This window comes from Somniosus microcephalus, chromosome 6 (assembly GCF_052327205.1).
Source record: "Somniosus microcephalus isolate GS21.2 chromosome 6, FLI_Smic_1.0, whole genome shotgun sequence".
NCBI lineage: Eukaryota > Metazoa > Chordata > Chondrichthyes > Squaliformes > Somniosidae > Somniosus > Somniosus microcephalus.
In genome coordinates, this window is record NC_140992.1 from 35,593,173 (window position 1) to 35,615,086 (window position 21,914).

The 21,914-nt window shown below is 46.5% G+C and overlaps 1 protein-coding gene across 5 annotated transcripts in view; it reads right to left on the bottom strand.

Moving 5' to 3' along the window:
• The window catches only part of LOC147115603 (D-beta-hydroxybutyrate dehydrogenase, mitochondrial-like), a 57,871-nt gene that overhangs the window by 13,890 nt on the left and 22,067 nt on the right, over positions 1-21,914 (bottom strand). For 4 of the 5 annotated variants that reach the window (XR_015078643.1, XR_015078644.1, XR_015078645.1 and 1 more), the window contains exons 3-5: positions 19,322-19,463; positions 13,958-14,110; positions 386-788 (exon numbers count right to left, since the gene is read on the bottom strand). Coding sequence is in view for 2 of the 5 variants with exons in the window: in XM_085989984.1 (XP_085846110.1) it covers positions 386-788; positions 13,958-14,110; positions 19,322-19,463 (698 nt within the window). In the remaining 3 variants the exon portion in view is untranslated. Of the gene's footprint in view, positions 1-4; positions 789-13,957; positions 14,111-19,321; positions 19,464-21,914 lie in introns of those variants that run through there. The other variant, XM_085989982.1, reaches the window with a different exon arrangement.

Consider the following 21,914-nt stretch of genomic DNA (forward strand, 5'->3'; position numbering starts at 1 on the left):
CACAATTTTTCCACTGTTGAATTTAATTACACATATATATTACATTAAAAAATAAACAGTATTACAGCAGTTCTTCAGTACCTGTTACCTTGTAACAAACACAATGTGTCCAAGTGAAAAATAATTACGAGAGCAAGTGCGTGTAAAACCTATAAAATAGAACTTTGATTAATTTTGTGCAGTTCCATTAAGTGTCCTTGGGTTAGAGTCGTTTTTACAGGAAGTGGCACTAAGTAATGAAGAAAGGAGCAGGAAGCACAAAGAAAATGGCACGACGTGTTTGAAGCAGATCGTTCTGGCAACATGCTGGTGAGTTGGTTAAAATTTGTATAACCAGTCAGCTATTGGAGCAGGTAAGTGGGCCAAGATGTGCAATCTAACCCACCAGTAGGCACCCATTGCTTCATAACGGCTGTATGGATATTTGGAAGTTAGTGCATCAGTGGTGGCATCAATAACAAGAGACATGTCTTTCGAACTGCTGCTACAGAAAGATTTCATTATCATTGTCTGTCGATCAAAGTATGCCTTCCCGTAATCTTCACGTACAATTTCAGCTGTTTCATTCCACATTCTATCAGCTATGCTTTCAACATGGTCACGAGTGAGGATGCCTGTGGCAGCTATATAGTTTCCCGGCTCAATTATGCTGACTTTAACACCCCAACGCTGTTGTTCGTAGCGCAGGCAGTCTGAGAACGCCTCCATTCCATAATTCGAAATACAGTAGGCTGAGTGGCTAGCTATGCCCATACGTCCAAGCATGCTGGCAACATTCACAACACGACCTGTAAAAATCGAAGAGCAAAAAACTATTATTAATTCAACATAATTTGTACCGATCGAAAGTTTTTTTTAAATTTCTAGCAGTGAGCAAATAAATCCTTTCATAGGCCAGACCTGGTCACACAGATGCTTTCAGGCCTTCATAAGAACATAAGAAATAGGAGCAGGAGTAGGCCAATCGGCCCCTCGAGCCTGCTCCACCATTCAATAAGATCATGGCTGATCTGATCCTAACCTCAAATCTTCTATCACTCTCCATCCACCTGAACCCATGTGATCTCCCGGGAGAGGCGAAAAACCAGATAAAGACCCAATGGCCAATTTGGGAGAAAAAATCTGGGAAATTCCTCTCCGACCCATCTAGGCGATCGAAACTCGTCCAGGAGATCACTCTGTCCCTATATTTTCTACAGTACTTACCTTCTGTAAAGGCGATCTCCACCCCAGCCAGGAACAGGAATAAAACCATCTCCTGAAATCTAACACAGAATTAGAACACAAGAAGTAGGAGCAGAACCAGGCTACACGGCCCCTGGGCCCACTCCACTGCCCACAGGGCCATGACCATTCCGAACCTAGACTCATGTCCAATTTCCTGCCCGCTCCCCGTAACCCTTAATTCCCTTTACTTCTAGGAAACTATCTATTTCTGTTTTAAATTTATTTAATGATGTAGCTTCCACAGCTTTCTGGGGCAGCAAATTCCACAAACCTACCACCCTCTGATCCTAAAATTCTTAGAGACGCACCCAATTCATTCACAGAATTCTGTGTGATTGCAAAATATTGATAAAACAAATATGAACAAATTATATTTTGACACTTATTTTCTCATATTCTCCGATGGTTTTCATTATTATTATTACTACGGTCATTACTGCCCCTCTTCAATTTTACTTGGTTTCTAATTTCTTTATTTATCCATGGCATCCTAAAACTACTCATATTTTTTCATGGAATATACCGTATTTATTCTGTACTTTTGCAATCTCTTTTTTAAAAACATCCCACTGTTGCTCTACAGTCCAGTGTGCCATTTTTTCCTTTCACTTCAACTTCCTATAATCTGCCCTAATTCAATCTGGTGTTCTAGTTTTTGTAGTGACTTTTTCACTTTCGAGTTGGATCTTAACTCTTGTCATATTGTGGTCTCTACTCCAAACGTGTTCACCCAACAACTTGCATTTATATACCACCTTTGACGTAGTAAAATGTCCCAAGGCGCTTCACATGAGCGTTATCAAAATAAATTTGACACCAAGCCACATAAGGAGATATTAGGACAGATGACCAAAAGCTTGGTCAAAGAGGTAGGTTTTAAGGAGCGTCTTAAAGGAGAGAGAGGTAGAGAGGCAGAGGGGTTTAGGGAGGGAATTCCAGAGCTTAGGGCCTTAGCAGCTGAAGGCACGGCCATCAATGGTGGACCAATTAAAAACAGGGATGCACAAGAGGCCAGAATTGGAGAAGCACAGATATCTCGGAGGGTTGTAGGCAATGTACCCTCTTTTTTGGGTGCGCAGCCCTTTTAAGGGGCAGTGCGGCCCATTCGCAGTTTCGCAAAACTTTACATCGAAAAAGCCGATCCCGGGCTGCGTAGGACCGGCAGAGAGGTGTGCGGCCGCTTATAGGGAACGTTCGTTGTAGGACGTTACAGAGACAGAGAAAGGCGAGGACCTGGAGGGATTTGAAAACAAAGTTGAGAATTTTAAAACTGAGGCTTTGCTCAACCGAGAGCCAATGTAGGTCAGCGAGCACAGGGGTGATGGGTGAATGGGACTTGGTGCGAGTTAGGATACAGGCAGCATAGTTTTGGATAAGTTCAGGTTTACAGAGGGTGGAAGATGAGAGGCCAGCCAGAGGTAACAAAGGCATGGATGAGGGTTTCAGCAGCAGATGAGCGGAGGCAGTGGCAGAGTCAGGTGATGTTACGGAGGTGGAAATAGGTGGCTTTGGTGATGGAGAGGCTATGTGGTCGGAAGCTCATCTCAGGCTCAAGTACGACACCAAGGTTGCGAACAGTCTGGTTCAGCCTCAGGAAGAGAGATGGAGTCGCTGTCTAGGGAACGGAGTTTGTGGTGGGGACTGAAGACAATGGCTCCGTTATTCCCAATATTTAGTTGGAAGAAATTTTTGCTCATCCAGTACTGGATGTCAGACAAGCAATGTGACAAAATAGAGATAGTGGAGGAGTCGAGAGAGGTGGTGGAGAGGTAGAGCTGGGTGTCGTCAGCATGCATGTGGAATCTGACCTGTTTTCGGATGACGCTGCCAAGGGGCAGCCTGTAGATGCGAAATTGGAGGGGGCCTTTGAGGGACTCCAGAGGTAATGGTGGTGGAGCGGGAAGAGAAGCCTTTGCAGGTGATTCTCTGGCTACGACTGGATAGATAATAGAACCAGGCGAGTGCAGTCCCACCCAGCTAGACAACGGAAGAGAGGCAGTGGAGGAGGATGGTGTGGTCAACCATGTCGAAGGCTGCAGACAGGTCGAGAAGGATGAGGAAGGATAGTTTACTACGGTCACAGTTATATTGGATGTCATTTGTGGCTTTGATAAGGGCCGATAAGTGGCAGGGGTGGAAACCTGATTAGAGGGATTCAGACATGGAGTTCCGGGAAAGACGGATTTGGGAGGCGACAACACATTCAAGGACTTTGGAGAGCAAAGGGAGGTTGGAGATGGGACAGTAGTTTGCAAGAACAGAGAGGTCAAGGGAGCGTTTTTTGAGGAGGGGGCAATGATGGCAGATTTACATAGAATAGGATATACGACACAGAAACAGGCCATTCGGCCCAACCAGTCAATGCCGGCGTTTATGCTCCACTCGAGCCTCCTCCCGTCTTTCCTCATCTAATTCTGTCAGCATAACCCTCCATTCCATTCTCCCTCATATGCTTCTCTAGCCTCCCCTTAAATGCATATATACTATTTGCCTCAACTAGTCCCTGTGGTAGCGAGCTCCACATTCTCACCACTCTCTGGGTAAAGGAGTTTCTTATGAATTCCCTATCGGATTTCTTGGTGACTATCTTATATTGATGGCCTCCAGTTATGCCCTTCCCCACAAGTGGAAACACTCTCTCTGTATCAAAACCTTTCATAATTTTAAAGACCTCAATTAAGTCACCCCTCAGCCTTCTTTTTTCAAGCAAAAAGAGACCCAGCCTGTTCATTCTTTCCCGATAGGTATACCCTCGCATTACTGGTATCATCCTTGTAAATCTTCTCTGCACCTCTCCAGTGCCTCTATATCCTTTTTACAATATAGTGACCAGAATTGTATGCAGTATTCTATAAGTGTGCTCGAACCAAGGCTCGATACAAGTTTAGCATAACTTCACTACTATTCAATTCTATCCCTCTAGAGATAAATCCTAGTGCTTGGTTTGCTTTTTTTTTAAATGGACTTATTAACCTGCGTTACTACTTTTAGTGATTTGTACTCCAAGAGCCCTTTGCACCTCTACCCAACCCAGACTCGCACCCTCCAAGTAATAAGTGACCTCCCTATTCTTCCGACCAAAATATAATACCTCACATTTATCTGTGTTGAATTTCATTTGCCAATGATATGCCCATATTGCAAGTTTATTAATGTCTTCCTGTAATTTGTTGCAGTCTTCCTCAGTATTGACTTCCCCTCTCCCCACCCCCCACCCCCAATTTGGTGTCATCTGCAAATTTAGAAATTGTGTTTTTGATTCCAAAGTTTAAATCGTTAATATAAATTGTGAACAACAGTGGTCCCAGCATGGATCCTTGTGGAACACCACTACCCACCTTCTGCCACTGTGAATAGCTACCTTTACCCCTACTCTCTGCTTTCTGTCTTGAAGCCATCTAGTTATCCTTATTCATTAGTCAATTATGTGGTACCTTATCGAAGGCCTTTTGAAAATCTAGACAAATTACATCTACTACATTACCCTTGTCTAGACTCTCTGTTGCCTCTTCAAAAAATTCAATGAGGTTGGTCGAGCAAGACTTTCCCTTTTGAAATCCATGCTGACTATTAGAATCATAGAGTTATACAGCACAGAAAGAGGCCCTTCAGCCCATCATGTCCACGCCAGCCATCAAGCCCTATCTATTCTAATCCCATTTTCCAGCACTTGGTCTGTAGCCTTGTATGCTATGGCATTTCAAGTGCTTATCTAAATGCTTATTGAATGTTATGAGGGTTCCTGCCTCTACCACCCTTTCAGGCAGTGAGTTCCAGATTCCAACCACCCTCTGATGAAAAAGTTTTTCCTCAAATCCCCTCTAAACCTCCTGCCCCTTACCTTGAAACTATGCCCCCTAGTTATTGACCCCTCTACTAAGGGGAAAAGTTCCTTTCTATCTACCCTATCTATGCCCCTCATAATTTTGTCCACCTCAGTCAGGTCCCCCCTCAGCCTTCTCTGCTCTAAGGAAAACAACCCCAGCCTGTCCAGTCTCTCTTCATAGCTGAAGCGCTCCAGCCCAGGTAACATCCTGGTGAATCTCCTCTGCACCCTCTCCAATGCAATCACATCCTTCCTATACTGTGGCGACCAGAACTGCACACTGTATTCCAGCTGTGGCCTAACTAGCATTTTGTACAGCTCCATCATAACCTCCCTGCTCTTATATTCTATGCCTTGGCTAATGAAGGCAAGTATCCCATATGCCGTCTTAACCACCTTATCTACCTGTCCTGCTGCCTTCAGGGATCTATGTACATGCACACCAAGGTCCCTCTGATCCTCTGTCCTTCCTAGGGTCCTACCATTCATTGTGTATTCCCTTGCCTTGTTAGCCCTCCCAAAATGCATCACCTCACACTTTTCAGGGTTAAATTCCATTTGCCACTGTTCTGCCCATCCGACCAACCCGTCTATATCGTCCTGTAGCCTGAGGCTTCCCTCCTCGCTATTTACCACTCCACCAATTTTCGTGTCATCTGCGAACTTATTGATCATACCTCCTACATTCATATCTAAATCATTAATGTACACTACAAACAGCAAAGGACCCAGCACCGATCCCTGCGGTACACTACTGGACACAGGCTTCCAGTCACAAAAACCTTCAACCATCACCCTCTGCCTCCTGCCACTAAGCCAATTTTGGACCCAATGTGCCAAATTGCCCTGGATTCCATGGGCACTCACATTCTTGACCAGTCTCCCATGCGGGACTTTGTCAAAAGCCTTGCTAAAGTCCATGTAGACTACATCAACTGCACTACCCTCATCCACACATCTAGTCACCCCCATTATTATATTTTTGGCTTCTAGAAGTTCTTCAATTTTCTCCTTTAGTAGGGATTCCATTTGAGGGAGAGAGGGACTGTACCCGAGGAGAAAGAACCGTTAACAATATCAGCTCACATAGGGGCCAGGAAGGGAAACTGGGTGGTGAGCAGTTTGGTGGGAATAGGTTTGAGCGAGCAGGAGGTGGGTTTCATGTAGAGCTTTGAGAGGGCATATGGGGAGATGGGAGAGAAACCAAAGAAAAATGCGAGTTCAGCACTAGGGCAGGGAGGAACGTTAGGGGAAGTCTGGCCCAGTGGGCTTGGGGGAGGGAGGGAAGTGGCAGATGCAGCTAAGCATATGGTCTCAATCTTAGTGAATAAGAAATCCATGAGCTCCTCACACTTGTTGTTGGGGGTGAGGGTGGAGGAGGCAGGGGAGAGGGGTTTAAGAAGATGGCTTGTAGTGGAGAAGAGACGATGGGGGTTAACTTTACATTCCAGGATGATCCTGGAATAGTGAGCAGTTTTGGCAGGCGAGAGCAGGACCCGATAGTGCTTTATGTGGTCCAGCCAGGTCTGACGATGAATGGATAACCCAGTTGTCCACCATATCCGTTCAAGTCTGCATCCCTTGGACTTAAGGGAGTGGAGATGAGGGCCATACCGGGGAATGATCAGTGCGAGAGAGAGTAATGGTTTTAATGGAGACTAGGGCATCAAAGGTAGAGGCGAGGGTCTGATTGAGTAGATGGGTAGCTGCAGTATATGTTGTGGTGAATGGAGGGCCAAAGGCTAGGCAGTTGGGAATTTAAAAGTGCAGTTGCTTTTTCCAGGGTGGACACAGAAGGAAGTGGGGTTGGGAGGGGGAAAGGCGATGTGGGTGGAGAGGGATACCAGGAAGTGATCAGAGATGGCCTTATCTGTGATTGACACAATGGGAGTAGTGAGGCCATGTGAGATGGCAAGGTCGAGGGGGTGGCAATGAATATGGGTAGGGGAGTTTATATGAAGGGAGAGATTAAGGAAGGATAGGAGGGCAGTGAACTCAGAGGAGAGAGAGCATGATCAGTTGAGATGGAGGTTGAAATAACCGAGGATGAGAAGTCGCTCGGTGCAGAGGCTGAGGGAGGAAAGCAGTGATGATATCTCGGAGAGAAATTTGCCGTGATCCTTGGGTGGGCGGGAGAGAACGAGGATTTTAAATGTGAGGCGAGAGGGGTGGGACAAGGTGAGATGATCAAAGGAGAAGGTGCCAGAAGAGTAGAAGGACAGACCAAGGTATGATTTGGTGATAAGAGCCACACCACCACCGTGGTGTTTGGACGGGGCAAGTGGTGAAAGGTATAGCCAGGCAAGGGGCTTCATTTAGGGGGAAGGTGTCATCACCCCTCAGCCAGGTTTCCGTCAAGGCCATTATGTCAATGCAATCATCATCCATCAGCTCATGGACGGCAAGGTCCTTGTTCACAAGTGAATGGACATTCTGGAGAGAGATACAGGGAGGGGCAGTGATAGCTGATCCATTGGCAGAGTCCACAGGGTCAGTGCTGGGAGGGGTGAGTGGGACAGGAAGGAGGTTGGAAAGATTAGCCCCTAGAGGGCACGCTGGGCAGGAAGGTCGGCGAGAGAGTCGGATGGGGCAGTTGGGGTTGCTGCTCGTGAGGAGGCAGCGACGAGTGCCTCGAATTGCCCGTCAGAGGATGCCAAGAGAGGTACAGAGGGAAGCTGTAGGCTTATCTAAGAGGGAGTCAAGCCTGGGATGGCGGCAGGAGAGTAGGAAGGTTGAGGAGTGCTGAAGGGTTGAGGTAGGAACTTGGGAGGGCAGAGTACCCGAGAGGGGAGAAATGAAAGGAGACATGACAACAGCAGAGAGGGGTCTAGGAGGGGTAAAGAGAAAAGTAGAAAAAAAGGGGGAGAAAAAAGGGGAAATAGGAATGAAAGGCTCAGGTGCGGAATGGTAGCCAAAACACGCGTGTGAATGGATACAAAGAAATTCAAATTACAAAGGCCTGGTTACATAGCAAGATCTGTCCTGGTAATAAACTGGGAACAGAGAGGAGACATTGGCCCAGAAATTAGGTTCGGGGGCTTGCCGCGCATGCAAGCCCCCGATGTGCACTCACCCGGCGCGCCGACATCTGAAGCCTGGGCCTGCTTGGAATTCCTGTCACTGGCCCGGTTCAGCTGTCGGCGCGCTGTGCTTGCCTGATCCAGCGGCGTAGTTAGTGCGATGTGCCGGCTGGGATCAGGTGAGCACTGTGCAGCCAATCAGGGGAGGGGAAACTTCATTCATGAGTTTGATAGTAAGAACTGTCAAACTCATGAAAACTACGGGCGCCCAAAACACTACTTAAACTTTAAATAAAATTTTAAAAAACATCCCACTAATTAAATGAACTATAAATAACTTTAAAAAACTATTTTAAACAATTAATCAAATTTTTGAAAAAAATAATTTTAAGAAATCGGGTCTAAAAATAAACTTACCTTACTGTAAAGTCCTTATAAACAATAAAGCTGTGGAAAAAATGTTATAATTTTAAATAATAGACCACTTACCTTAAAGAATCAAGTACTTACGCCTCTTTTTTATATGTCTAAAAAGTTCAGGCCCTTACACACGCGCAAACCTGTCAAAAAGAAGGAAGTTCAACGCGTGCGCGCAGAGTCCTGCGCGCACGCGTTGGACCTCTGAACCCCTTGGAGGAAATGCCGGTTTCCCGCGCATGCGCTGTGCATGCTGAAATCCGGCACTTCCAACGGGCCCACGCGTGAGTACCCCGTCCGTACTCACGCGTTGGGACCGGAATTACTGGCCCATTAGGAGGGAGTCCAGAGTTAAAGGTCAGAGGTCCCATGGTGGGATAAAGTTGACGTAGGTAGTAGAATCAGCTTCGAGCATCGAAGAACTGATGTCCTGGTTTGGAGACAGATGTGGAGGGCGAGTGAGTCCAGAAACTATTTGAAGGGTATCAGAGGACACCCTGTTAGATGTATTTCTGTGGGAATGAAGATCCAGGAGACGTGCAGAATCGATCACAGAGCGAAGTTGGAGGCCACCATAAGATGCAGAGCCAGGGGAGAAATGGACTTCGGCCAAGGAGAGTGAATTTCTGGCCAGGAACCAGAATGTAACTGAAGCTGAAAAACCAGTAGGACAGTCACAAGCTCAGCAGGTAACAGCAGCAGTGGGGGTTGGGCTGAGGGCTGGACAAAGTTACTGTAAAGCTTCAGCTACTGATGTTTTACAGAGATAAAAAGCAGTAAGGCCATCAAGGATTTTAACATGAGGTTTAGAACTTTAAATTTGAGTCGTTGGGGGACCAGGAGTCAATGTAGGTCAGCAAGGACAGGGTGATGGGTAAGCGGGACTTGGTACAGGATAGGATACAGGCAGCAGAGCATTGGATGAGCTGAAGTTTACAGCGGGTGGAGGGTGGAAGGCCAGCGAGGAGAACACTGGAATTGTTAAGTCTGGAGGTGACAAAGACATAGATGAGAGGAGGCAACAACATGTTCAAGAACATTGGTGAGGAAAGAGGTTGGAGATGGGGTGCTAGTGTGCAAGGGTAAAGGGTCGAAGGTGGCGTTTTTCATGGGAGGGGTGATGACAACAGTTTTTGAAAGCGAGAGTGACTGTACTCTCACATCTGCTGATGGCCATCCATCTTGTTATTTATTTGATATTATCCTCTCTGTTGCATTTCTTCGGTCCACTTTTACCACCACAATCTTTTCCAGCTGAGAAAATATGCTGTAGAACTAATCCTAGGCATCTGCCAAATCCTTACTTTCGCCAACCAAAAGGAGATCGAAAAGACTAGGCCCCTGATTTTCGATTCCACTGTGTGGGAAACAAACTCTGCTTTGGAGCCTCCGGACAACACCATTGAGGCTAGGAATGTGCCGTGTGAACAATCGCTGACACAAACCCACATCCTGTTACTCCATGCCAGCTTATATACATAGAAACATAGAAGATAGGAGCAGGAGTAGGCCATTCGGCCCTTCGAGCCTGCTCCGCCATTCAATGAGATCATGGCTGATCATCCAAATTCAGTATCCTGTCCCTGCCTTCTCCCCATATCCCTTGATCCCTTTAGCCTTAAGAAATATATCCAACTCTTTCTTGAATATATTTAACTAGCTGAAGTGCCCGGCGGTGCCGAGGCTTTTTCGAGGGAATGTTGTTGCTGGAAGAGAGAGAGAGCGCGACTGGGGGGAAGAGAGAGCGACTGGGGGGAAGAGAGAGAGCGACTGGGGGGGAAGAGAGAGAGCGACTGGGGGGGGAAGAGAGAGAGCGACTGGGGGGAAGAGAGAGAGCGACGGGGGGGAAGAGAGAGAGCGACGGGGGAAGAGAGAGAGCGACTGGGGGGAAGAGAGAGAGCGACTGGGGGGAAGAGAGAGAGCGACTGGGGGGAAGAGAGAGAGCGACTGGGGGGAAGAGAGGGAGGGGAGGGGGGGAGGGGGGAAGAGAGGGAGGGGAGGGGGGAGGGAGGGGAGGGAGGGGAGGGAGGGGGAGGAGGGAGGGAGGGGAGGGAGGGGGGAGGGGGGAGGGAGGAGGGGAGGGGGAGGGGGAGGGCGGGGAAGGGAGGGCGGGGGGGAGGGGAGGGGGAGGGCGGGGAAGGGAGGGAGGGGGGGAGGAAGGGAGGGGGGGAAGGGAGGGCAGGGGGAGGGGAAGGGAGGGCGGGGGGGAGGGGAGGGAGGGGAAGGGAGGGCGGGGGGGAAGGGAGGGCGGGGGGGAGGGAGGGGGAGGGCGGGGAGGGCGGGGAAGGGAGGGAGGGGGAGGGCGGGGAAGGGAGGGCGGGGAGGAAGGGAGGGCGGGGGGGAAAAGGGGGGGGAGAGGGAGGGGAGGGAGGGCGGGGGGCGCCCCCCCCCCCCGAGGGTCGCCCCCCGAGGTGAAGACCGCCGATTGCGCGCGCCCCCCACCCCGAGGTGAAGATCGGCCGGCGGGCCCGGTTGCCAGGGTAACCGTGACGCTGACCAAGCCAGAGAGAGAGACGCCGCGTCTCAGCTGCTCCTGCTGCGCGCGCGGCCCCCCACCCCCCGCCCGAGGGGCGCGGCCCTCCCGCCCCCCCGAGGGTCGCGGCACCCCCCCCCCCCCCGAGGTGAAGACCGCCGATTGCGGCTGTGGGAGACGTCCGGTGGGCCCGGTTGCCAGGGTAACGCTGGACGCTCAGCAAGCCCCGCCCCCGGGCCAGCCAGAGAGAGACAGCGCGTCTCAGCTCCTGCTGCGCGCGCACCCTAGCAGCGCTGGGCTGAGGCTCGGCCCTCTAGCCTTCGAGTGGGGCCGGGAGGTGCCTAGCTCGGGCGTGGGTGCGGAGGAGACGCCGAGGCTTCTAGGCCTACCTGGAAAAACGGAGAAAGGTAGGAAAATTAATGAGATTAGATAAGTTAATTACTTTCTAAATCATTTTTTTTAAAAACAATATGTGTTTTAAAAGCAACGTTTTTTTTTTAAGACGCAGAAAGCGGGAAAAAGAAAGGAAAAGTTTGGAATGAAGATGGCGGCGACTCACCTCGGTTCAGAATGATAAAGCCCGGCCACACACGCACCGATTGGCCCGGCGGCACACGCCAGCAACCCAGCATACGATTGGTCGAGCTCGAGGTCACTCTGTCGCTAATGAGCGGATAATGAGATGCTAATGAGCGGAATGTTGAAGGTTTTTGGGATACCGCGGGCGCAATTTTAGCCCGGCCGAAACGTAAATACGCTTAAAACCGTCTCGGTAGCGTAAGCTTTCTTTGGAGGTAACGCGCGCGTAGGTACGCCCTGTAACTTTCGAGTGCATACCCGCAACGCACACGCGATGACAGACAGACAGATAGACAGATAGACAGAAAGACAGATAGACAGATAGACAGATAGACAGAATGACAGAAGTACCGATTTATATATATAGATGAACTGGCCTCCACCGCCCTCTGTGGCAGAGAAATCCACAGGTTCACCACTCTCTGGGTGAAGAAATTCCTCCTCATTTCAGTCCTAAATGGCTTACCCCTTATCCTTAGACTATGACCCCTGGTTCTGGACTCCCTGGCCATCAGAAACATCCTTCCTGCATCTAGTCTGTCCAGGCCTGACAGAATTTTATAGGTTTCGATGACATCCCCTCTCAATCTTCTAAACTCCAGTGAGTATAATCGACAATCTCTCCTCATACGTCATTCCTGCCATCCCAGGTATCAGCCTGGTGAATCTTCGCTGCACTCCTTCCATGGCAAGAACGTCCTTCCTCAGGTAAGGCGACCAAAACGGCACACAATACTCAAGGCGCGGTCTCACCAAGGCCCTGTACAACTGTAGCAAGACATCCTTGTTCCTGTACTCGAACCCTCTTGCTACGAAGGCCAACATACCATTTGCCTTCTTAACCGCCTGCTGCACCTGCATGCTTACCTTCAGCGACTGGTGCACAAGAACACCCAGGTCTCTTTGCACTTCCCCTTCTCCCAATCTATTGCCATTCAAATAATAATCTGCCTTCCTGTTTTTGCCACCAAAGTGGATAACCTCACATTTATCCACATTATAGTGCATTTGCCATGTTTCTGCCCAATCACCCAACCTGTCCAAATCGGACTGGACTTTCATGACATCCTCCTCACAGCTTACCCTCCCACCCAGCTTTGTGTCGTCTGCAAATTTGTGTAATGTTATGACTGGATTTCCACAGTTTATGAAATATAAACTGTGTCTCAGCTACAGGAATGTTGTTCTTAAAAATTCCTGAAGGTAATGATCCTTTTAAAGGTGTTTTAATTACGCAACTTTTGTAGCAGTTAAAAAACAGACTTAGTGGTTCCCATAATGAATTAGGCCCTGTATCCAGGCACGAATTTAACTTCCAGGGCTGTCTATTACTTAAATATATCTCAACCAAGAGAGTTATTTCAGCTCCCAGACTGCACCGCAAGATTGAGTGGCATGCAATAATGAGTGTTTGAAGTAGGCTGCATACTAACTAAGCCAAGAAATAGTTCACGAGCGCCTGCCTACGAGACAGCCTCAGGTGATCCACAGGCCATTACAGAAGAACTTACTGGTTACATGACTGTAGAATTTGCATGGCCACTGCACAGCAGCTCACAGTTCATGGTTTTCACACTGTTGAGGGGTGAAAGCTCATCTGGCCAATACGGAGGGGCTCAGGGGACAGTAGTTGCGTAATTAAAACACCTTTAAAAGGATCATTACCTTCAGGAATTTTTAAGAACAACATTCCTGTAGCTGAGACACAGTTTATATTTCATAAACTGTGGAAATCCAGTCATAACATTACACATATTTTTGGACTGTTCAAGTATAGGACTGGTATTAAACCTTTTAACTAAAGTAGAATATCCTCACTACTCTCCTTTTTTGATGAACAAGGAAACACTGCTGCAAGTCTTCGCAAAGTATATAGTCATATCAAACTGCATTATTAATAAAATAATGGCTAGAAAACTAGGAAGACAACTGACACACAACTTATACAGTAAAATAGTAAGGATTTAATTCCTTCTACAAGCAATGCCTAGTTAGGTTTTTGACTGAACTTTGTGTTTAAGTAGGTTTTCATATGAGGCAAGAAAGAAAGAAAGACTTGCATTTATATAGCGCTTTTCACAAGCACTGGACGTCCCAAAGCACTTTACAGCTAATGAAGTACATCTTTTTTGAAGTGTAGTCACTATTGTAATGTAAGAAATGCGGCAGCCAACTTGCACACAGCAAGGTCCCACAAACAGCAATGTGATAATGACCAGGTAATCTGTTTTTAGTGATGTTGATTGAGGGATAAATATTGGCCAGGACACCGGGGATAACACCCCAGCTCTTCTTCGAAATAGAGCCGTGGGATTTTTTACACAACCTTCTGACTCGGTGATGGTGCTACCCACTGAGTCACGGCCGGCACAATAGTTGACAATTATCCGAGACCTGGAACCCAGTTTCACTCACCCTTAGCTCGGCGGATGAGGGGGAGGAAGGCCTTAGTTACACGGACAGTTCCCCACAAGCCGACATCTGCAACTTCCTTGTAATGCGCCACACTTGTGAATTCCACTTCCCCAAAGGTTGAAATGCCAGCATTGTTGACCACACCCCAGAGTCCTGAACAAAGGACACAATGCATTTGATCAGTACAGTATGGACATTCAAGCTGTTCATGCATCACATTTATTACCCTCTGTGTAACAAATAAAAGGAAATTTAAGGAGAAGTCAATTTTTTAAAACCTCTGAAGCTGACTTGCAGTTCTATACCATTCTAGTTTCCTGGCAAAAAAATTAATCGGATTTCCACCATTTCTGGCCAAATATAAATATCACCTCTGCTTACTGTTCGAATTCTCACATGTTCTGTGGTTGTTACGACTTATTGAACAACGGTCTTACATTTCACTCTCTTCCTTAGACTTTCACTTCACTGAGTAACAAAGAGAACTTTGGTCAGCACTACAAGAGGAGGAGTGTGGCAAAGGAAAAACATGGAGAAGTAAGCAGAACTGGGATTTGGGGGCACAGAGGGGTTGGTTATAGGGCACCCTACCTAGCATGCCCCTTCCCACTCAGACAGCAATGTTTACACCCCACCCAACACACAATATATCATACAACTGAAAACTCAAACTCATACAAGGAGACTCTTAAATTGTCTCCACCAGGAATTGAAAAAAAGTGCAAAATGTGTCTGTACTGTACGCAACCTTATTTCATTTTAAAAATAAAAGAGATCAAGTTTAATCCGCACTAACTTATCCCTTTCACCTCGCATTTCATTAAACTACAACAGTGTCAAACCACCATGCCTTCCGAAAGGAGATCTAAAAAAAAAATTTAAAAAAAAAAAAAAACATGAGATCAATTTAGCAAGGACAGAATGTCACTACCATCTATTTTTAGGCTTCCACCACCTGGTGTGAACGTTGCATAGCTGTCACTCCAAGAGCCCCATTCCTGCTACTGTCATCTGGTTCATTTCCACACAATGACTCTCTAGGGCATGTGGGAATCTGGCAGCTTGCTGTGCACATGCACTCACTCTATCCAGCACCCATAAGTGTCAACCACGGACTCCAAACATCCAGGGAATGTGTCTGTCTGTATATGGTTCAGGATTTCAAGCTGCCACCCTCCTGTACATCAGTAGATCTCTGCCGCCATGGGTTTCGCAGCTGACTAAAGACAGCTCTGGAAGTAAATTGCAAAAGTCTTCTTCGACAGTAAATAAAGAGCGTGCAGTGCAGAAGCCTGCAAAAGGGGAAAAGTAAAAACATACAAACTTAAACTTACTAGTAACAGACGGTGAAGTCTTTAGAGTTTCCTCTTAATACTTCTCAGCCTAATGATAAACTACCTCTCAACAGTACTTTATGTGCTGGGATATTATTATTTGTGTTAGCCAGATGGCTCACTCATCTTGCAGGTTTGTTTGTCTGTACTTAACTTTTCCATAGAACACAGTGATCAGGCAAAGCAATGAGAAATTGGGACAAGTGAGCTGAGGGAAGTCCCGATGGAGCTCAACAGAACTGTTTCTTTACATAGGAACATGGGACTTGCTAGACGAAAAAAGACCACGGTCTATCTAGTTCACCTTCTACCATCCTAGTTGTTGCATGATACAACGATAATGGAGTTTTTAACTAATCATAGCAATCAATCTCCATCAATTAGTCTACAACAAACCCAAACATGATGCGAGGAAAATTCCAGTGGTGGAGAGCTTTGGGAACACTAGGTCCAAAGTCGCTTGTTCCTCCCAAGCATTTTACATTTAACACGTCATGGCTCAAATTACTCACATACTGTATTCCAAAATGTTATCCAGTTTGCATTTGAATGAATCAATATTAATTGCTTCCACCATTGCCCTAGAAAACCGGTTCCATACACTAACTATCACTCACTGAAATATTGTTTCTGCAGATTTGTTTTGAATTTAGCCCCCTTCAAGTTCTACTGTTTTGGACAAGGTGAAATAGCTTGTAATAGTCTACATTATCGAGTCCCTTTAGAATCCTAAAGACAGCAATCATACCACCTAAGCCTTCCCCTTTCCAGTAAGAACATGGCCAATTTACGTAATTCTTCATCATAATCTAATCCCTCCACCTCCTCAATCATTCTGCTCGCTCTCTTCCGTGATTTCATTTTTTTTTAAATGTGATTTCATTTTTTTTAAATGAATCACAGGAATAAATAAAGCTGACTCCACCCAGCTTCCCACACAGCTGTGTCAGGTGAAGTTCGGAGGACTCCTCCAAAAGCATGTCATTATCTATACGCACGATGACTGGCCTACATTCGTTGCAGGCAGAACCCTTAGGAATATATTACACACAGGCTGAATATTGCTTGGCTGTTGAGGGAATGACAACAAAGAGGAAAAAGTGCCAATGGGTCCAGAGATGTTTACTAATAATGAAACTTTATTTCTTTAAAAAGTAGTTTTCCAAGTGAGATATTCTGTACGTGTGCCTGTACTTGCAGCTTTCATAGGCAAACCAAAACTTGACCTATCTGTGAACTATGAAGTCTTGTATCATTGGAGAATGCACCAGAAATAATACAGTCCACTCACTGTATGGTCCAGATCACTCCTAACTGATAGACAATGCCGGACAAATCACATAGTTCAGGCTACAGGAAACACTTTTTTATCCGGCACCGACGGGACCAGCGTGGTGCCGGTTTATCTGCCAGTACACTTCACACCTAATCTCGGCTGCCTTTTGTCTCCACCGGCCTATTACCATCTCGTCTGGTTTCGAATACCTTTTATTGTCTCTTTTACTTCTTTTGCTCAATCGCAGCCCTGCCTTCGATCTATTTTCTTTTCTTTCCAGTTTTGAAAAAGGGTTTTGACCCGAAACGTCAACTCAAATTTCTCTCCATGGATGTTGCCTGACCTGCTGAGTTTTTCCAGCATTTTCTGTTGTTATTTCGGATTTCCAGCATCTGCAGTATTTTGCTATCGTACTAGCCTGCTGTGTCTGTCCAACCAACCTGAACCTTATTATTAACAGGTAACAACATGAACAGAAGGCTGCCAATAGCACTTCAGTGCCAAGTCCATACAGTTTGTGCATTCTCTCCTTCACAAATACAACAGAAATCTCTCCCAGAAAACAGTCACAGAAGCCATTTTAATACAATTACATAGAATTTACAGTACAGGAACAGGCTAGTCAGCCCAGCAGGTTCATGCCAGTGCTTATGCTCCAGATGAGCATCCCGATACGAGACTCCCAAAACAAGTGCTCTACTTGGAGCTCCGACACAGCAAGAGAGCCCCAGGTGGGCAGAGGAAACGCTTCAAGGACACCCTCAAAGCCTCCTTGAAAAAGTGCAACATCCCCACTGACACCTGAGAATCTCTGGCCCAAGACCGCACAAAGTGGAGGAGAAGCATCCAGGAAGGCGCCGAACACCTCGAGTCACTTCGCCAGGAGCAAGGGGAAGCCAAGCGCAGGCAGCGCACATCAACCCAAGCACCCCACCCACCCACCCCTTTAACCACCGTCTGCCCCACCTGTGACAGAGACTGTAGGTCCCGCATTGGACTCATCAGTCACCTGAGAACTCATTTTAATGTGGAAGCAAGTCGCCCTCGGTCCCAAGGGACTGCCTAAGAAGGAGAAGAGGATGCTCCAGATGAGCATGGAGGGAGTGCAGCGAAGATTCACCAGACTGATACCTGGGATGGCAGGAATGACGTATGAGGAGAGATTGGGTCGATTAGGCTTATATTCGCTAGAGTTTAGAAGAATGAGAGGGGATCTCATTGAAACTTATAAAATTCTAACAGGACTAGACAGACTAGATGCAGGAAGGATGTTCCCGATGGCCGGGGAGTCCAGCACCAGGGGTCACAGTCTAAAGATAAGGGGTAGGCTATTTAGGACTGAGATGAGGAGGAATTTCTTCACCCAGAGAGTGGTGAACCTGTGGAATTCTCTACCACAGAAGGCAGTTGAGGCCAATTCATTAAATATATTCAAGAAGGAGTTGGATATATTTCTTAAGGCTAAAGGGATCAAGGGATATGGGGAGAAAGCAGGGACAGGGTACTGAATTTGGATGATCAGCCATGGTCTCATTAAATGGCAGAACAGGCTCGAGGGGCCGAATGGCCTACTCCTGCTCCTATCTTCTATGTTTCTATGAGCATCCTCCTACCCTTCTTCATCTAACCCCATCAACGTATCCTTCATTTCTTTTTTCCCCTCATGTGTTTATCTAGCTTCCCCTAAATGTATCTATGCTAGTCACCTCAACCAGTCCTTGAGATGGTGAGTTCCACAGTCCAACCATTCTTTTGGTAAAGAAGTTTCTCCTGAATTCCCTATTGAATTTACTCGTGACTGTAGTGTATGTACCTTTAAGGGGAGAACTACTTTTTACAGCTCCTGTATACTGTAGTACCGGCAGTGACCACACCTGTATATAAACCCTGAGTAGGGATTTGTACTGTTAGTTTTAGAGTAACCCTCATCCAGTAAACACCTGTTGATTGTTCCTCTGCAGTCTCTGTCGATTTATTGAAGGACACCATACATCAAGATTCACAGATTTAACAGTGACCATCTTATATTTATGGCCCCTAGTTTTGGTCACCCTGCTAGTGGAAACATCTTATTTAAGTCTACCCTATCAAACCCTTTCATAATCTTAAAGACCTCTATCAGATCACCCTTCAGTCTTCTCTTTTCTAGAGAAAAGAGCCCCAGCCTCTTCAATCTATCCTGATAGGTATAACCTCTCAGTTCTGGTATCACCCTCATAAATCTTTTTGCACATTCGCCAGTGCCTCTGTATCCTTAATACTGTATAATACGGAGACCACAACTGTTGTTATTAACGCTTACACAAGGAAAAGATTAGATACACTGATCACCATGATGATGCTCTGCACTGGCAGGCCACTCGTATCATTTTTTTGTGGTGCATTGTAAAACCTCATGAAGGGTGTCCATCCAGATGTCACAGGATGCATCGTGTTCGGGTAATGAGAAAAGAGAAACCCCAAAATACCCATATAAAAGACCCACAAGTCTACATAGAAGCCCAATTTCACATATAGCTACAATTCAGTCCAGAGATCAAAGGGGGCAAAAAATACTTAAGGAAAATGGCCCCTCCTATCACTACAACAAATCCAACCTCATCGATTAGGGCATATCAGCACAGCACGATCTCACTCACCAACTAAAATTAAAAACTTACTTCTTCTCAAAGAGTAGAGCAACTTTCAACACATTTTGTTAAATTATCCTGCTGATATAACCAGATTCTATGTGAAACTGAACCCACATCATACCCTTCTCAGGTTCCTTCAACTGGCTCTTTACAAACTCCACGGCCTGTAGCACCTCCTCATCTGTGCATACGTTCATTTGAAGAACTTTCAGACGCTCACATTTCATCTTCTCAAGTGTTTGAGCACCTTCTCCATTTTTATCCTTCCAAAGAAAAATACAATTACTGCACTGTTTCATTAACTAAATCATAGAAACATAGACATAGAAGATAGGAGCAGGAGTAGGCCATTCGGCCCCTCGAGCCTGCTCCGCCATTCAATGAGATCATGGCTGATCATCCAAATTCAGTACCCTGTCCCTGCTTTCTCCCCATATCCCTTGATCCATTTAGCCTTAAGAAATATATCCAACTCCTTCTTGAATATATTTAATGAATTGGCCTCTACTGCCTTCTGTGGTAGCGAATTCCACAGGTTCACCACTCTCTGGGTGAAGAAATTCCTCCTCATCTCTGTCCTAAATGGCTTACCCCATATCCTTAGACTGTGACCCCTGGTTCTGGACTCCCCGACCATCGGGAACATTCTTCCTGCATCTAGTCTGTCCAGTCCTATCAGAATTTTATAAGTTTCAATGAGATCCCTTCTCATTCTTCTAAACTCCAACGAATATAAGCCCAATCGACCCAATCTCTCCTCATACGTCATTCCTGCCATCCCAGGTATCAGCCTGGTGAATCTTCGCTGCACTGCCTCCATGGCAAGAACATCCTTCCTCAGATAAGGCGACCAAAACTGCACACAATACTCAAGATGTGGTCTCAACAAGACCCTGTATAACTGCAGCAAGACATCCTTGTTCCTGTACTCAAACCCTCTCGCTATGAAGGCCAACATACCATTTGCCTTCTTAACCGCCTGCTGCACCTGCATGCTTACCTTCAGCGACTGGTGCACAAGGACGCCCAGGTCTCGTTGCACTTCCCCTTCTCCCAATCTATTGCCATTCAGATAATAATCTGCCTTCCTGTTTTTGACACCAAAGTGGATAACCTCGCGTTTATCCACGTTATATTGCATCTGCCATGCTTCTGCCCAATCACCCAACCTGTCCAAATCATACTGGAGTTTCTCGGCATCCTCCTCACAGCACACACGCCCACCCAGCTTTGTGTCGTCTGCAAACTTGGAGATATTACATCTAGTTCCCTTGTCTAGATCATTAATATATATTGTGAATAGCTGGGGTCCAAGGACCGATCCCTGCGGTACCCCACTAGTCACTGCCTGCCACTCGGAAAAAGACCCGTTTATTCCAACTCTTTGCTTTCTGTCCGCCAACCAGTTCTCTATCCAAGTCAATACCTTGCCCCCAATCTCATGTGCCTTAACTTTACACGCTAATCTCTTATGCGGGACCTTATCGAAAGCCTTTTGAAAGTCCAAATACACCACATCCACTGGTTCTCCCTTATCTATTTTACCAGTTACATCCTCAAAAAATTCCAGTAGATTAGTCAAGCACGATTTACCTTTTGTAAATCCATGTTGACTTTGTCCGATCCTGTCACTGTTTTCCAAGTGCTCTGCTATTACATTTTTATAATGGACTCTAGCATTTTCCCCACTACCGATGTCAGGCTTACCGGTCTGTAATTCCCCATTTTCTCTCTACCACCTTTTTTGAATAGTGGGGTAACATTAGCTGCCCTCCAATCCATGGGTACTGTTCCAGGGTCTATCGAATGTAGGAAGATCATCGGCAATGCATCTATTATTTCTAGCGCCACTTCCTTAAGTACCCTAGGATGTAGATTATCAGGCCCTGGGGATTTATCGGCCTTCAATCCCGTCAATTTCCCTAACACCATTTCCCTACAAATCAAACAAAAACAAGTTCTCCTCGTGATTCAGTGGGTAAATGTACTATGTGGTGTAACAATAAACAATACAACAGAAAGGTCCCATGTTCAATCTTGGATTTGTGCTGAGTTAACTGATCTTGTCAGGCACAGCAATGGAATGCAACAACTGATCTCCAAGCTACGGACAGTGGAAAACACATAGTTCAGCTCGGATTCTCAGGGTGGATTGCTGTGCTGTCATTGAGCCCCTACTAAAAAGTACACAGGTGTGAATGTTGGGTGAAAGTTGGACAGGATTAGGCTTAGCTAACTAGACCCACAATCTAATAAGAACATAAGAAAGAACATAAGAAATAGGAGCAGGAGTAGGCCAATTGGCCCCTCGAGCCTGCTCCGCCATTCAATAAGATCGTGGCTGATCTGATCCTAACCGCCAATCTACTATCACAGAACCATCTCCTGAATCTAACAGAATTAGACACACGAAAGAGGAGCAGGATCAGGCTACACGGCCCCTGGGCCCGCTCTGCTACCCACAGGGCCATGACCGATCCGAACCTAGACTCATGTCCAAATTCCTGCCCGCTCCCCGTAACCCTTAATTCCCTTTACTTCTAGGAAACTGTCTATTTCTGTTTTAAATTTATGTAATGATGTAGCTTCTACAGCTTTTTGGGGCAGCATATTCCATGGACCTACCACCCTCTGAGTGAAGTAGTTCCTCCTCATCTCAGTTTTGAAAGAGCAGCCCCTTATTCTCAGACTATGCCCCCTAGTTCTAGTTTCAC